Raw genomic sequence first — 16032 nt, forward strand, 5'->3', positions numbered from 1 at the left:
TAAAGATTTGAATGAGTTCACAATATCAATAATATCACCATTTATTAAATATTTCATAATTCTATATATATATATATTTAATAAATATTTCCGTTTTCTATTACTTCTTTAACCTTATATCTTAGCATGTCTTCTTTCTGTTTGTTCTAAAATTATGATGTTTACATACTTAAGAAATATTTAAATATAACACACATGATGTAAAGTGTTATTAATATATAAACAGGCCTATTCAAAATTATTTGTATGTAAACATAATATTTTTCTAACAGTTTAGAGCAAACACTTACACATACATAAACACATAAGGAAGAAATCATATAAAACAGGAAAATAATGAAATATTTAATAAATGATATTGGGCTCTATCTTACACCCGGCGCAATGCAGCGCAAAGTGTCTTTTGCTAGTTTCAACCCTGCGCAATTATCATTTTCACGTTTAGCGCCACGTTTTTTAAATAGCAAATGCATTTGCGCCCCCTTTTGCGCCCATGGGCGTTCTGGACTGAAAACGAGGTGTGTTCAGGCGCATTGTTGGCGCGTTGCTATTTTGAGGCAACTAAACTACGCCATTGACCAACAAAAACCTGCTCTAAAGTCTAAATTCAATGGCACAATATGTTTTTTGTTATTTAAAGAGCGCTTTAGTAATATGCGCCTATAAACAGGACGACAACGCGGGTTTGCTTATCACAAACATGAATGCGCAGCAGCACAAAAACTCTTTTAAATATGAAAGGTTAAAAAATTGAAATCTAAAATATTATTATTGATTCTCTAAGACATAAATGAGGAGTAATTATGAGATGTTAGAAGGCGCAAAGAGCTGCTTCACCTGCAGCCTGGTAAGTAAATAAATGCTTTGCTTTAAACAAATGCGTCTGTTTTTAAATGTTTTTTTAATGCTACCTCACGGATTTATTGTATATGATTACTCTGTACCTGTGGATATGGTGAGATGAGAAACATTTTTAAGTAATGCTTAAAAAAAACTGAGGCTGACCAAGTGCTGAACCTTGCGGAGAGCCGTTTGTAAATTCTTTATCTCCTGTTTGTTACAAATAAAGTATTTTTAGAGTACAAACCTTTTCTTACATACTTGTAAATTATTTTTTGATGATATTGGATTTTTTACTTTTTTACTTCCATGACTAAAAAAAAACGGGTTTTAAAGGTTTTAATAAAAAAATAACAATTTCAATACAAGTGAAAAACAACACAATTATTTAACATTAATCTTAAACTGGATCTTCTTCCTCCGCTTAGTTTATCAGTTTACAAAGTCTGTCATCTAAATAGGGATTAGACATAGCGCCAGCGCAACTGGCTTTTGAAGGGGATGAGAGCTCTCATTGGTTTATTGCACAATACGCCCAAAACACTCACCATTACTCATTCAAAAAAAAGGAACAACCCTTTTCGACCATGCGCTCGACACACAAACCATTTTTCCCGTTGTTAAATTAGCAAAAGTGGATTCAGACATGCCCATTTAGACGTTGCGCTGTGCGCTTTAGGCAATGCGCTTAGATCGTTAAAATAGGGCCCCATTATATAGAATACATGATTGCTCTTATATGTACTTAAGCGATTCCTACTGTAAAAAATAATTGTTTTACCAATAAAGAACAATACATACATACATAGGCTACATGCACACATATCAGTAGCAGAGCCATTTAAACTTTTAATTTATCTAAAATATAAACTTAACGTGGTGAAAACGCTATAAGAAACATTAAACTAAAGAGAAACATAGGGAAAACAAACTTCGACAGAACACCGGATCCATAAAAATCATAGTTTAACACTAAAACACTTCACACCGCTATTGCAGAGGTGTCACTTTCTGTCACCAGTTTGGCTCCGCCCACAAAAAAACTTCAAATCTGTTTGCAAACATGCAAAAGGTCTATACTGTCAAAAAGCACCGTCCTTAAGGTGAGAAGTTAAACTGAGGTCCTGACTCTCTGTGGTTGTAAAAAATCCCAGGATGTCATTTGAAAAAGAGAAATGCTGCACATTGGTGGTGGCTGAGAAAAATCCCTCTCAAGTGCTGCATATTTAAGCCAATCAAAATGCACTGCTTGGCTGGCCAATCGGAGGCACAGCGCTTTTCAGAACGATGAGCTTTGTACAAAATCCTTGCATTTCAGGGAGACAGACCTTAGATGAGCAACAATAATGTACGGTATATGGAAAATAAAGTTTTTTGACCATAAACCACACAAACACATTGTATTACACCTAATACACAAAAGATATCAACAATATTTACACTGTATAAACCTACTGGTATAACATATAGGGCTTTAACGATACTAAACCATATTATTTACAGTCATATAAAAAGGAAGTATAAGATAAAACGGTTTAGAGCTTGGTTAGCAGAGCAGCTTGAAGTGTAAGAAGTGACAGCAGGCATGAAATATTTGCGGAAGAGCAAAAAGCTGAAAAATATGGTGCAAATTAACCATGACTGGGGTGTGAAACGGGTGTTATATTGTATACCTCTTTAAATTCAGGCTGAAGAATGGGTCTGAGCTGATCTCGAAGACCGCACAGCCGTCTCTTCTCCTCGTCCTGCTTGTGTTTGATCTGTACAAAGCCATACGAGCACAAATACACTCTTAAATTGCTGCAAACACGTCCCACACATCCACTCCTCACACATTCCACTAGCCGTGTTTTTCTGACCGTGATTGCTTGGGCTTCGGGTGAGACAATGCTGTTTTCATTAAGCGGTCTGTCATTCACAGCATCACTGCAGCTGAACCAAGCGGTCTATTTTATCAACCACAAAATTCTCCTTAATGTTACCAAATGCCTGCGGTGCTGATTGTTTCCTGATTGTGGAGGGTGATAAGGAGAGCGACGATGGCTGGTAACCTTGATGCATCGTGATCAAAACAACAAAAGCTGCTCTGCTATGGTTTTTTGTTGAATAGATGAAATATCTAGCATTTTAACTACAAAATTACATTTTGATTAAATAAAGTAATACAATGCAAACGTGACGACCAAGATTGTGGATGGTTAAATGGTGGAGAGTGTAACACACTAGCTGGTTGCCCAAAAAGTACACCTTTGCATCTATTAGTATATCAGAGGTACATATTACTACCAAATGTTTAAATATCTGCACCTAATGGTACATATTGGGACCTTTTTAAAGGGTACTGCACTGTAAAAAAATGATGTTAAATCAACATATATTTTTATTTTACTTTAACAAGTTAAGTTATGGAACTTCAACTTGTTTTTAAAAGTTACGTAAACCTATCTCAAGTCAAAACTTAAAGGGCCCCTAACCTAAGTGTTTTGATCAATATTAAAATAGTCCTTGGTATCCCCAGAATGTGTCTTTAAAGTTTCAACTCAAAATACACCACAGATCTTTCATTAAACGATGTTGAACATTTCCATTTGTGGCTGCAATGAAAAACGCGCTGTTTTTGTGTGTGTTTCTTTAAATGCAAAGAAAGCTTCTGTTCCCCTCCCCTATGCAAAGTAGGGGGTTGAGCACTTACACATGTGCTTTGGACTACATCAAAACATGTGTCTCTGGAAGAAGATTAAACTACGCGCTCATAAGGCGGAGTCTGTAAGTGGTCATGGGAGGGAAGTAATCAATGTGACATCACATTGATGGGGATGGTTTTGTGTGACTGTTGCGGTTTAAAGAAGATTACACAAAAAAGAATAGATGGAAGCGTTTCTGCACACACACTTGCGACTCATTTTCTGATAGAAACACATTTAAAAGTGCATTTTCTAGGTTAGGGGGGCTTGCAAAACCAATTTGTTTTATCTTCATGCTGCCTTTTAGTCTGTCCCAGTGACGGCTAGGGACCATTTTGACCATGTTTTCTGACAGAATGTAGTTGTTAATGTTTTTTATGTGTGTTAGCAAAGTGTCATGAAGTTGAAAAGGCCAGATGCTTTTGGCTTATCTGTTTTGATGGTTTTGGAAAGATTTTGGAAACTAACTGGGTGACCAGCTAAACGATCTTTGGCTGGGAAACCTGCAAACCACCTTTCAGCAGGACATTACGAGTCAGTTACATCTGTTGGGTTATGCATGAATTGAGATGATCATGTGAAACATTTTGGCCAAGAATTATTGATCAGGAGTAGATGAGAAAATAATAGTGTGGTTAGCTTGACAATCTTGTAAAAAAAGATCAATGAAATGCAGAAGGTGTTTCACTGCATGGGTATGAAGGAAGACAAAACCACTGAGTTTGAAAGATGTGGTCAGATGGCCTAAGGATGTCATATTTTCGGCATTTTTTAAACAGAGACTTCACGTGATGCTCTATGAAGAAACATTAAAGGGATAGTTCGGCCAAAAACGATATTAAACCCATGATTTACTCACCCCCAAGCTGTCCGAGTTGCATATGTCCATCGTTTTTCAGACAAACACATTTTCGGATATTTTAGAAAATATTTTAGATCTTTCTGTTCATTAAATGTAATGTTACGGGGTCCAGCAATAGTCCACGACCTTCAAGTCCAAAAAAGTGCGTCCATCCTTCACAAATTAAAAGCTAAACGGCTCCAGGATGATAAACAAAGGTCTTCTGTGGGTAATCCGTGCGGTGTTGTTGTAGAAATATCCATATTTAAAACTTTATTAACATAAATAACTACCTTCCGGTAGCGCCGCCATCTTAGACTCAGGAGAGAGTATTAGCGTAGTGTACGCACTTTTCTTAGTGACGTATGACAAATTCGGAGGGCGGGGGCACAGAGCAGCAGCAGAGAAACTCTGTACGCTGCGTAAGCTCTCATCCTGAATGCGGATCACTCCAAGATGTCGGCGCTACCGGAAGGTAGTTTATAACGTTAATAACATTTTAAATATGGATATTTCTACAACAACACCGCACGGATTACCCACAGAAGACCTTTGTTTATCATCCTGGGGCCGTTTGGATTTAATTTGTGAAGGATGGACGCACTTTTTTGGACTTGAAGGTCGTGGACTATTGCTGGACCCCGTAACATTACATTTAATGAACAGAAAGATCTAAAATATTTTCTAAAATATCCGAAAATGTGTTTGTCTGAAAAACGATGGACATATGCAACTCGGACAGCTTGGGGGTGAGTAAATCATGGGTTTAATATCGTTTTTGGCCGAACTATCCCTTTAATAAAAAATGATATGTGTAGGACATCATGGACTGAGTGACTAGCCAATGTCTTGCTCATCCTAAGCTTTATTGCTGCAGAGTGAGATGTGCTTTGAATACAGATGATAAGCTCTTTCTCTCTCTCTCTCTCTCTCTCTCTCGACCCTACCCCCAATAAACACACGGTTTATCTTGTTTTTCTGAATGCACTGGAATAAATCATTTTAAATCAGTAATTTGTCCTGTTTTCCGGTAAACATATCTAAACATCTTAAATAATTTAGTTAAGAATTAAAGATATTAAGAATTATAAATTAAAAAAGGGATAGTTCACAAGAAAATTCATTATTACAAACAGATGCAAAAGTACCAAAAAAGTATTGTGAAAGAAGTTCATATGATGCTTGCACTAGTCAACTTATCATTAAATTTGTTCGATTTTTACCCCCCCCCCAAAAAAAACAACTACTTCCCGATGGGGTATGATGAAAACATACTAAATTCAAGATATGAGGAGCTCAGATGCAAAAACCTCTAAACGCCACCTCTGTGAAAAATGACATAATGATATTAACCGAATGCTTTCGGCACGTATTACACATTTATTAAATACTTTTAAATCTGCTTAAAGGAAAACACCACCGTTTTTCAATATTTTACTATGTTCTTACCTCAACTTTGACAAATTAATACATCCCTATCTATTTCAATGCGTGCACTTAATCTTTGTACAGCGCCTCATGAATGTGTTAGCATTTAGCCTAGCCCCATTCATTCCTTAGGATCCAAACAGGGATGAATTTAAAAGCCACCAAACACTTCCATGTTTTCCCTATTGAAAGACCTTTGACCTCGGCATGCGGTAAAATCATCACTCCTGACTACTCCCCTCTCGTTCAAACTTTTATCCGCTTAAAAAAATCTGCACATTTTCTTTTGTGCCACCATACTTACTCGTGGAAGTGTTTGGTGGCTTCTAAATTCATCCCTTTTTGGATCCTAAGGAATGAATGGGGCTAGGCTAAATGCTAACACATTCACGACGGGCTGTACAAAGATTAAGTGCACGCATTAAAAAAGATAGGTTTGTATTAATTTGTCTAAATTGAGGTAAGAACATAGTAAAATATTGAAAAACAGTGATGTTTTCCCTTAATCCTGGCCTCAGGTCATTCAGAAATATCGGTTTGTTGGCAAAATACATTAAGTTTGATAAAAAACACTCATTTACAAGAAAACATGTCATACACACTTAAGAGGGTTTTGCATCTCAGCTCTTCATATATTGTCTGAAAGCAAACCTTACTCGCCATTATGGTTTAGAAATCTTGTCTCACAGATATTTAGATATTAGCTGGAAAACAAAGCAAAATACCAATTTTATATTACAGGCCATGTCATATGACAGATTATACGTGACAGTCAATATTAAATATATAAAATGTATATGTTCTTTCCATTATGTAGTATCATTTTAAACAGTAAATCAAACTTAATGTGGGTTTTCAAATGCAGATTATCCACCTGAATTATTTCATTTATTGTTTGGATTTCAAGTTCGTCTGTGACATTTCCTCATTATACTCTGAATTTTCATATGAAATGTCTTTTTACCATAATGATACTAGATTAAAACGATATAATAATTCTCACAATCGAAAGCAAGAGGATTGAATCAAGTGTAATTGCACTCTAAAAGCAAACGGTGCCAAATAGCACTAAAAGTGGTTCTTGGCTCGTAATCAAAGAGGAACTATTTGTACCCATGAAGAACCATACGGGGGTCATATAGCACTACAAATGGTTCTACATAGCACAATATGGTTCTACACAAGTGCTACACATGTATATTTTATCGGTGCTATATGGCACTAAAAATGGTTCCCCTATGATTACGAGCCAAGAACCACTTTTAGTGCTATTTAGCACCATTTGTTTTTATAGTGTGTGATTCACTGTCTTTGACCCATAGTGCATCACCTGATCTGTGTATTAAAGGACAATATAGCAAATAGCACAAAGAACAGAAAGACTCACAGAATTCAGTTGTCCAGTAAGGGGATCAATATACTGCTTAAGCTTCTCTGTAGCAGTTAGACACTCCTGAAAGAAACTGACAGTAGAAACCATCCATTAAAAGAAACTCTATGACATTTTATGAAAATTTTTATTAAAACCCCCACAGTAGAGAATTATTTCTCTACCCAGCATCTCTTTTTTCTCTCTCTCACTTTCTTACTATGGCTTCTCACCCTCCAGTCCAGTCACACTTAAAACAGTACAGAGGGTAGCACGAGAGATGAGATTATAAAGAGATAATCAGTCACACCACACATAAAATTAACTTCATTTATTACACGGCTCTCTGGAATGCTTGATTCTGATTGGTCAGTTGAGACATTTGCAGGTTCGTTCTTTTCAAATAATAACCGCTCCAAAATAATAACGCATAGCCGGACTACTTTCACGAGTAAAATCGCTCCGCGCCAATAAAGATCAATAAAGATTACTGTCTGTTTGGCGCCATCTTGTGACAAACACTCGACAACCACGACAAGACACAGAGAGCTTACTGAGACTGAACTTGACAAAATAGAGCATGACAGCTACGAAGCCAACACACAAAAAAATACAGAATGGGCATTAAAACTTCTCAAAGACTGGCTAAAACAGAAAAAAATGGAGACAGACAAGTATGAAGCAGAGGATCTTAATAAGGTATTACGATCATTTTATGCATCTGTGCAAAGTTTCGCGGAAGGATAAAAATGTTAATTTAAAACAAATATGCCAATAAAATGTTTCAAATTCATATTCATGTCCAGTTTTTTTTCTAATGTGGCAAGTAGCCGTGTAATAAGCGGGAAAATGTAGAGGCAGCCGGTAGTTATCGGGAAATAAGCCCCTTCAGTGTGATACAAGACCCTCCGCTTCGCGTCGGGTCCTGATCACACTGTCGGGGCTTATTTCCCAATAACTACCGGCTGCCTCTACATTATCCCTTACTTAACAGTCTGTGTGCCGGCAAACTGAGAGATTTCGCTTTACACGGCTGACTTTATTTTTGTGATGTGCCACAGTTCGTGCCACCAGACCGCTCTATTTTGAGGATTGGTTTTTGTTTTATCTGTCTGTGACTTGGCTTGTTCATATCTTTATAGAGATAAATTGTGATAGTTTCCAGCGTTATCAAGCAGAATGTATTACTGATATCTGTTTACTTACTTGCATTGAGAGTGGTAGTGTTTGATGAGGTTTTGTAGCAGGTCTACTCCTTTCTTTGTCTTAATTTCATTTACTTTGATGAGATACTGTTCGTAAAGAGAAGAAAAGTATGTTTTCAACCATAAAATATACAGATAAAGAGGAATCATTTCAGTTTCTTTTGTAGGGTGTCACATAGAGCGACACAGACTGCAAACAAAAGCATTAAATATTTTTTATACCAGGATTTACAAACCTCCTGTGTGCATTTATTTATTTATCCTATTTTTAAACTAAGGTTTGGAATAAACATTATTAATTAACCCAATTAAAATGTACCATAATGCTTGTTAGTGGCCATACTTTACAACATTCAACATTTATACCATTCAAATTTGTTTAAGGATGAGCCTATCCTCCAATAAAAAATCCATAGGTGCCAGCAGCATATTGCAATGTATGCTTAAAAGTTAAATTCTGGAGTTAAAGGGGCCATGTCATAAGACTTTTTTAAAATGTAAAATAAATCTTTGGTGTCCCCAGAGCACGTATTTGAAGTTTTAGCTCAAAATATCATATAGATAATTTATTATAGCATGTTAAAATTGACACTTTGTAGGTGTGAGCAAAAATGTGCCGTTTTAAATGCAAATGAGCTGATGAAATTCAATCACTGATCGCATTGATAGTGGTTTGTTGCACTTGAAACGCAATTGTGCTCAATTGTTTCTTTCTGCACTAAATGGCAGTGCCGTATATGGATAGTGCCGATTAAGGGGAATATAATAAGATCTCCTTGTGACATCATAAGGAGAGCCAAATTTCAATGACTTATTTTTTAACAAGCTTGCGGAGAATGGTTTACCAAAACTAAGTTACTGCTGGGTTTCCCGCAGAAAATTTGTTAGTTAAGGTGGTTGGGTTGGATGGGTGGGCGGGGCCGAGGGCGTGGCAATTAAAGAGCGCTCAACAATTATATCTAATCAACAGGCACGTGAAACCTAGCTAGCAGGTTGCTCAAACAACAAAATCACCTGCTAACTTACTTTAAATTTGCAAGAACTAAAGACAAATACAATAACAGGCTTAAATAACCCCAAAACATAGATCCACTTACAGTCCTCACGGACATGTATTTTATCCACTGGCTATCCTCCAGACATGACGGACCACGTCTTTATCTCATTTTGGCTGTGTTGCGGCGTGCAGGCTCGCGGTGTGAAGCGCGTTCGCACTATTCTCTGAGATGTTTTATGAACTGGCTAGTTGATCTCCAAACAGTGATGGTCCGGACCACGTCTTTCTCATTTCGGCCGTGTGGCGCACGTCCCCGCTCGCGGTGTGAAGCGCGTATGAGCTATTCTCCGGCCTTTTGTGCAGCGAATTTTTTTTTTTTTTTGGACGACCTAGTTAAGGCAGTAGGGTTTCCAAGCTTAGGCGGGCCGCCCGAACTGAAATGTGCTGCGGGAAACCCTGTACTGGGTTGATCTTTTTCACATTTTCTAGGTTGATAGAAGCACTGGGAACCCAATTATAGCATTTAAACATGAAAAAAGTCAGATTTTCATGCCATGGCCCCTTTAAAAACAGTGATGTGTTGCGTGTGACGTCATGAAATGCATGTTTGTTTCTAGGTAATGTGTGAACTTTTTACATGGTCCTTTACCCACCCTTTTTCCAATATTTAATTCACAAAAATCTATGCATTTGGTATGAATGACTGGAAAAATGACCTACAGTCCATTTAACGAATACATTTTATAAGTAAGTGTACTCCCAATGCTAATGCAAGGCTCAACTAACTACTGTATGCTACATAAATTTCGGCTTGCCAATTTGAAACCCCACAAAGGATTAAAATCACCACCTGCAGCCAGTAGGGATGGTAATTTAGTAAACACTATGGGTCGTATTTGAAGAAATGGACAATTTGACTCATTTGATTGTATGAGTCAGAGGAGATACAAAGATGATATAAACTGTCAGTAGCTGATCTGAGGTTTTAATTCAATGTGTGATATATTACGCAAATGTTGACAAATCTTACTTCACACATCTGTAGCTGGAACATCCTTCGCTCTTTCTCCATCTCTTCTGCAATCTCCCCTCCGCTCACCTCCGTCCGCACCATGCCATACTGCTTCGCCAACTCCCTCTTCTCCTTTTCAGTTTTATTGCTGGAGGGGTCAGAGGGCATATGACAGCGTGTTTACTGTACGCACGGTGAACAGTGCACTTTAAATGGGGAAAAGTGGTTAAAACGCAATCAAAGTAAGTATTGGGTGAGAAGTGAAAATGGACGTTTATGAGAATTCACAATAAATCAAGAACAGAAATTCCAAGAAACAACATAAAGATACGGGAAGAACCGTAAGGTCACCGAAAGGTTTTTTACCTAAAACAAGCAAAATGTCAAAGAAACCTTTAAATACATTTCTACGGAATAGAACAGAAATAAAGCCAACACCTATATAACAGGAAATTAAACAGTTACAGAGAATATATAACATGGGAGGTATAAATAAAAACAGCTGGTTGACACATACACACAAGAATATAACTGTTGTGACAAAGATCAGAGATAAAACATCTTCCTTTGCTCAGGTTTGTTTTTGAAGCCTTTGTAATCTCTCTATTGTCTAACAAATTAAAACCTGTGAGTGTCAAAAACTGCTTAAAGACAAAAATACACAGGCAAATAACCAGAAGTACAAACACTATTACTAAAAATACTCACAATTTATTTTCATAATCTCTCCACGCTTTGTCAAACGGCTTCTTCAGGTCCTAGCAGGATGAAAACAAGGTGTTAATGCTTCAAGCATGATATAAGACAAGAAATTACACACACTGTTTGTGTTAATAATCTGTATATACTATAATGTACTTTAACACTTGTTGTACAATAGCAGAATTTGTAAAACTCTTATTTTATTAAAATGTAGCCTGAAGCTACAACATTTCAATGTTATCGATATTCAAAACCTTAACCTTTGGTTATTTCTGGCCAGGCTTCCTAATTTTTATGTGGCCCAGACGTTTTGGACCCTTATGTACAGTAAATCAAGGTACAATGTTCTTAAAGTAGCCTATAATATCTTCACTGCATCACTGTACTTGTTTTAAAGGAAAACACCACCGTTTTTCAATATTTTACTATGTTCTTACCTCAACTTAGACGAATTAATACATCCCTATCTTTTTTCAATGCGTGCATTTAATCTTTGTACAGCGCGTCGTGAATGTGTTAGCATTTAGCCTAGACCCATTCATTCCTTAGGATCCAAACAGGGATGAATTTAAAATTCATTTAGAGTAATTATGGTGGCACAAAATAAAACATAAGAAATATATTGTACGGTAGAATAGAACTTAGTTGTGCTCCCTCCGCCATACAATATAGTTCTCATTTTTATTTGCTTAAAAAAGCCACGTTTTATTATGTGCCACCATACATACTCGTGTAACAGTCTAGGGCTAGGCTAAATGCTAACACATTCATGACACGCTGTACAAAGATTAAGTGTACACATTGAAAAAAGATAGGGATGTATTAATTAGTCTAAGTTGGGGTAAGAACATAGTAAAATATTGTAGTGTTTTCCTTTAAGGGAAGCTTTAAAACATTTTGGAATTATAAGGCAAACACACAATTATTATTTATTATGTTATTATATTCTAGATTTTTACTTACCCCTTTAACCTCTTTCAGATCCCCTTTAACCAGCGAGTCCAGGAAAAAGTTGATGTTATGCAACATGCTCTTTAACTGACAAAGAGGAAAATGTATAAAACAGAAAATATGAGAGAGCAAAATTATATATTCCTGGTTTATATAGATACATGCACAAATAAACACTTGTTTTTTGCTTTAAAAAAATAATTTAATAAGAACATCCTGGGTAAGGATTAGGAACTGTGGACAGGGAACTGAGAAAACCTTTGGCAAGGAAGCCAGGTTGTTTGCAGATAAAGCCTATCTTGTAAAAGCATAACGTGACTAATACTAAAATCACTTTTTGGGATTATCCAGAAGCTAAGAATACCAATAAAAAACCCTTCTTCATGCTATATGTGCCTCACAAACTCACAAGGTTCTTCATTGGCATCAGCAGTTCTTTGGAGAATTCTGCAAACTTATTAAAGGCTGAGGCCACTTCCTGTTCTCCATTGCTGCGGAAATTCACAGCCAACTTCTCCATGGAATTGATGTATGACTCCATATGTGATATGTGCTCTGGAGGGAGGAAACCAGCAGAAATTCAGCCGAAACCATGGGGAAGAAACTAACAGCACATTTAGACACACTGAAATTAACAGAGGGAGGTGGATTTGGGTCTCTTATGGCGAATTTGCTTTTTATTTCATTCATATTCACAGTTGGGCAGCAGGAAATGCTTTGGGTATTGTCAATCACCAATGCAAGCATGAATGCTGAATGCAATCATCTGTAGTAATGAAATTGTAAAACAATTTCATTAAGAGACGTTTGGGCCTGTTACTAGCACTTACGGCATATACTGTATGTATATTTGAAGATTTCTGTCTGAATGAGTCCTATCTGGTGCAATAAGTATCAAGCTATTACCTTGTCCAGAGATATGCTTTGCTTTGGTTGTTTTCTTCATTTTCTGCAAGATTGTGCGGTCAGAGTCCAAGGCCTTAGAAAGAAAAACAAAGTTTGTAATTTGTGTGTTTAAATTCCACATTATATCATCTCTTAAAGGGATAGTTCACCAAAAGATCCTGTCATCATCTTTTGAAAAAATATATTTTGAAAAAAACTGGGGAACTTTTCACTAGTATTCCTAATATGCAAGTCAATGGTGCCACAGATCTGCTTGGTTACAAACATTCTTCAAAATATCTTCATTTGTGTTCAGCACAACAAACAAATTTATACAGGTTTGGAACAACTTAAAGGGGACATATCATGAAAATCTGACTTTTTCCATTTTTAAATGCTATAATTGGGTCCCCAGTGCTTTAATAAACCTAGAAAATGTGAAAAAGATCAACCCACAAACCCAGTAACTTAATTTTGGTAAACCATTACCTGCAAGCATGTGAAAAATAGATCATTCAAATTTGTCTCCCCTTGTGATGTCAGAAGGAGATCTTAATATAATAATACCGTCCCTTAATCTGCACTATCCAACCACAGTGCTGCAATTTAGTGCAGAAATAAGCTCATTTGCATTTAAAAGGACACACCCAAAAACAGCACATTTTTGCTACTTTGTGTCAATTTTAACATGCTATAATGCAGTGGTTTTCAAATTTGTCCTAGGGGACCCACAGCTCTGCATATTTTGTATGTCTCCCTTAAAGGATAATCCCGGTATTTAACACTTTGAGTCTCATTTCTGGTTTGTTTTGGATGAACTACAGTGATGGATACTGAAATTTTGACAATGGGTCGTGTCTTGACTTTTTGATTTGTTTGGAAGCATCTCTTGCTTCAGAATGGAAGTCAATGACCATGCACAAACATGTCATTAAAACAACACTTAACGTTCATTTTCAAAACTGTACTACTCACCGAGTGGTTCGTGGTGTTCGTTGATGATTAAAAACAAGTTGTGTAGCGAAATACAGTTTCTGTCGTGTTTTATTTGGCATTTTGTAAAATTCCATTGACTTCTCTTGGAAGACTCATTGCTCGCTGATATATCACTCCGCCGCCGGGAAACAGAAAAGTGTCTGTTTACATGTGGTTGTAGTTTTTTCGCTCGGTTTCTCTCAGAAGAAATTTTTCCCATATTTAATGGCTCAGTGACCAGCCTTAGGTTTAAAGTTGAGCTCGATTGTGACTGTCTATACGCTAGACACCGAGCGTACTTGTATGGCAAAGTGGTTGTCGCCATCAAGTGGTCGGGAGTGTGCTAACGCTTCAGACTCAAATATAGAGCGGAAGTATATACGCGGTTGTGAGGTATCTGAAAAAATAGTTCCACTATAGCAAATAACACGGATTGAAATCATACATTGCGCCAATATATTTGTTTTTAATCATCAACGAACACCACGAACCACTCGGTGAGTAGCACAGTTTTGAAAATGAACGTTAAGTGTTGTTTTAATGACATGTTTGTGCATGGTCATTGACTTCCGTTCTGAAGCAGTCAAGAGATGCTTCTAAACAAGTCAAAAAGTCAAGACACGACCCATTGTCAAAATTTCAGTGTCCATCACTGTAGTTCATCCAAAACAAACCAGAAATGAGTCTCAAAGTGTTAAATACGGGAATTATCCTTTAACTGACACACCCAGTTCTGTTCATGGACCTCTCCCTTAATAAGCTGATGATCTGAATCAGGTGTGTTAGATAAGGGAGACATGCAAAATGTGCAGAGCAGTGGGCAAGATTGAAAACCACTGCTATAATAAATTATCTATATGGTATTTTAAGCTAAAACTTCCCATACTGTATGTACTCTGAAAAAACAAAAAAACATTTCCTGTTTCAAAAACAGACAAAATCAGCATGTGAGATATCATTTTATTAAAATATAGCATTTTTATTACATAAGCTGCATAAATGATTTATTTTCGCTCCCAATGCATCTCATTGAAGAATAACATTACAATTCTTTTTGTACTACAATGTAATCTAGTGACATCCATTATGCAACAGTTTATTCTCCAGACTGAAACAAGTGGAGCATGAAGTTTGATTGTCGGGTTTATTCAAACAAACAAGAATCGAATGAAAAAAATTAATTAACATCTTCACAGATATTATTTTACAGTCTGCCACCCGAGACACATGATGCATCACTGTTAGCACGGTTTGGCACATTTCAAAAGCTCCCACAACTGACTCAGTGCTCATGTTAAAATAATGAAATGAATGCCGCATTATGTAGCCCTACGCAGAGATAAAAAACTCAGACTTTTTATCTAGTACTAACAGCAAAATGCTACCACAAGCTTGAAGATAAATCAACAAAAGCCTTGTTCTTAACTTTAATTGGAAACATCATTTCCTGTGGATGTCTGTTTCAATTATCTCTCCCTTTGCTCAAGATAAACAGTTTGTTCCTCTGGGTTCAGAATTAAACCCCGCGGAGGGCCGTAACACTTCCTCAGTTCATATCCCATCAGTCCCTGAGAACGCCAATAAACTGTGCTCATCTCTTTAACCACAGGTGATTTAGCATTATCACATTTTTATGACGGGCGATGCTCAAAAGGCTTGTTATTAACTAAAATAGAGATTTTCAGTTGCAACCTTAAGGGTTTCCCCCAAAGAACCATTTGGCAAAGCAGATTAATTTGTTTTGCTCCACTTGGAAACGAGAGAGAGGGAAAGAGATCAGCTGCCATGTATCTGCCACTAAACACTTTATTATTGACTACTATATAATTTAGGTAGTAGTCCAACACTGCACTGACCGGGCATCTCAAAATGTAAATGAACTCCAAATGGTGATGGAATATAATAGACAGTAATCTAAGCTTCTCCTTCTCGACTCTTTATGTTCTATACGATGGGCAAATGCTGATAAAAAGAAAATCCGATAAATGATACAATAAATGAGCATGGGGTGGGTAGTGGTGAAAATGTCTTTTCAGTATTGGGAATACTAAATCTCTGCATTAGTGGCTTGTTTGTGCAATCATAACACTATATGTGACCCTGTGTGTGAAATCCTGCAAATCTCATTGATTTCACCTTACTC

At 36.8% G+C, this 16032-nt stretch overlaps 1 protein-coding gene across 1 annotated transcript in view; it reads right to left on the minus strand.

Annotated features, from left to right (window-relative positions):
- The window catches only part of unm_sa1614 (un-named sa1614), a 46680-nt gene that overhangs the window by 23852 nt on the left and 6796 nt on the right, over positions 1-16032 (minus strand). Inside the window, exons 2-9 of the mRNA XM_065241207.2 lie at positions 12936-13008; positions 12439-12584; positions 12042-12116; positions 11085-11134; positions 10395-10524; positions 8369-8454; positions 7181-7256; positions 2514-2600 (exon numbers count right to left, since the gene is read on the minus strand). Coding sequence (XP_065097279.1) covers positions 2514-2600; positions 7181-7256; positions 8369-8454; positions 10395-10524; positions 11085-11134; positions 12042-12116; positions 12439-12584; positions 12936-13008 — 723 coding nt within the window. The remainder of the gene's footprint in view (positions 1-2513; positions 2601-7180; positions 7257-8368; positions 8455-10394; positions 10525-11084; positions 11135-12041; positions 12117-12438; positions 12585-12935; positions 13009-16032) is intronic.

The sequence above is a fragment of the Paramisgurnus dabryanus genome, chromosome 14, assembly GCF_030506205.2.
Source record: "Paramisgurnus dabryanus chromosome 14, PD_genome_1.1, whole genome shotgun sequence".
Taxonomy (NCBI): domain Eukaryota; kingdom Metazoa; phylum Chordata; class Actinopteri; order Cypriniformes; family Cobitidae; genus Paramisgurnus; species Paramisgurnus dabryanus.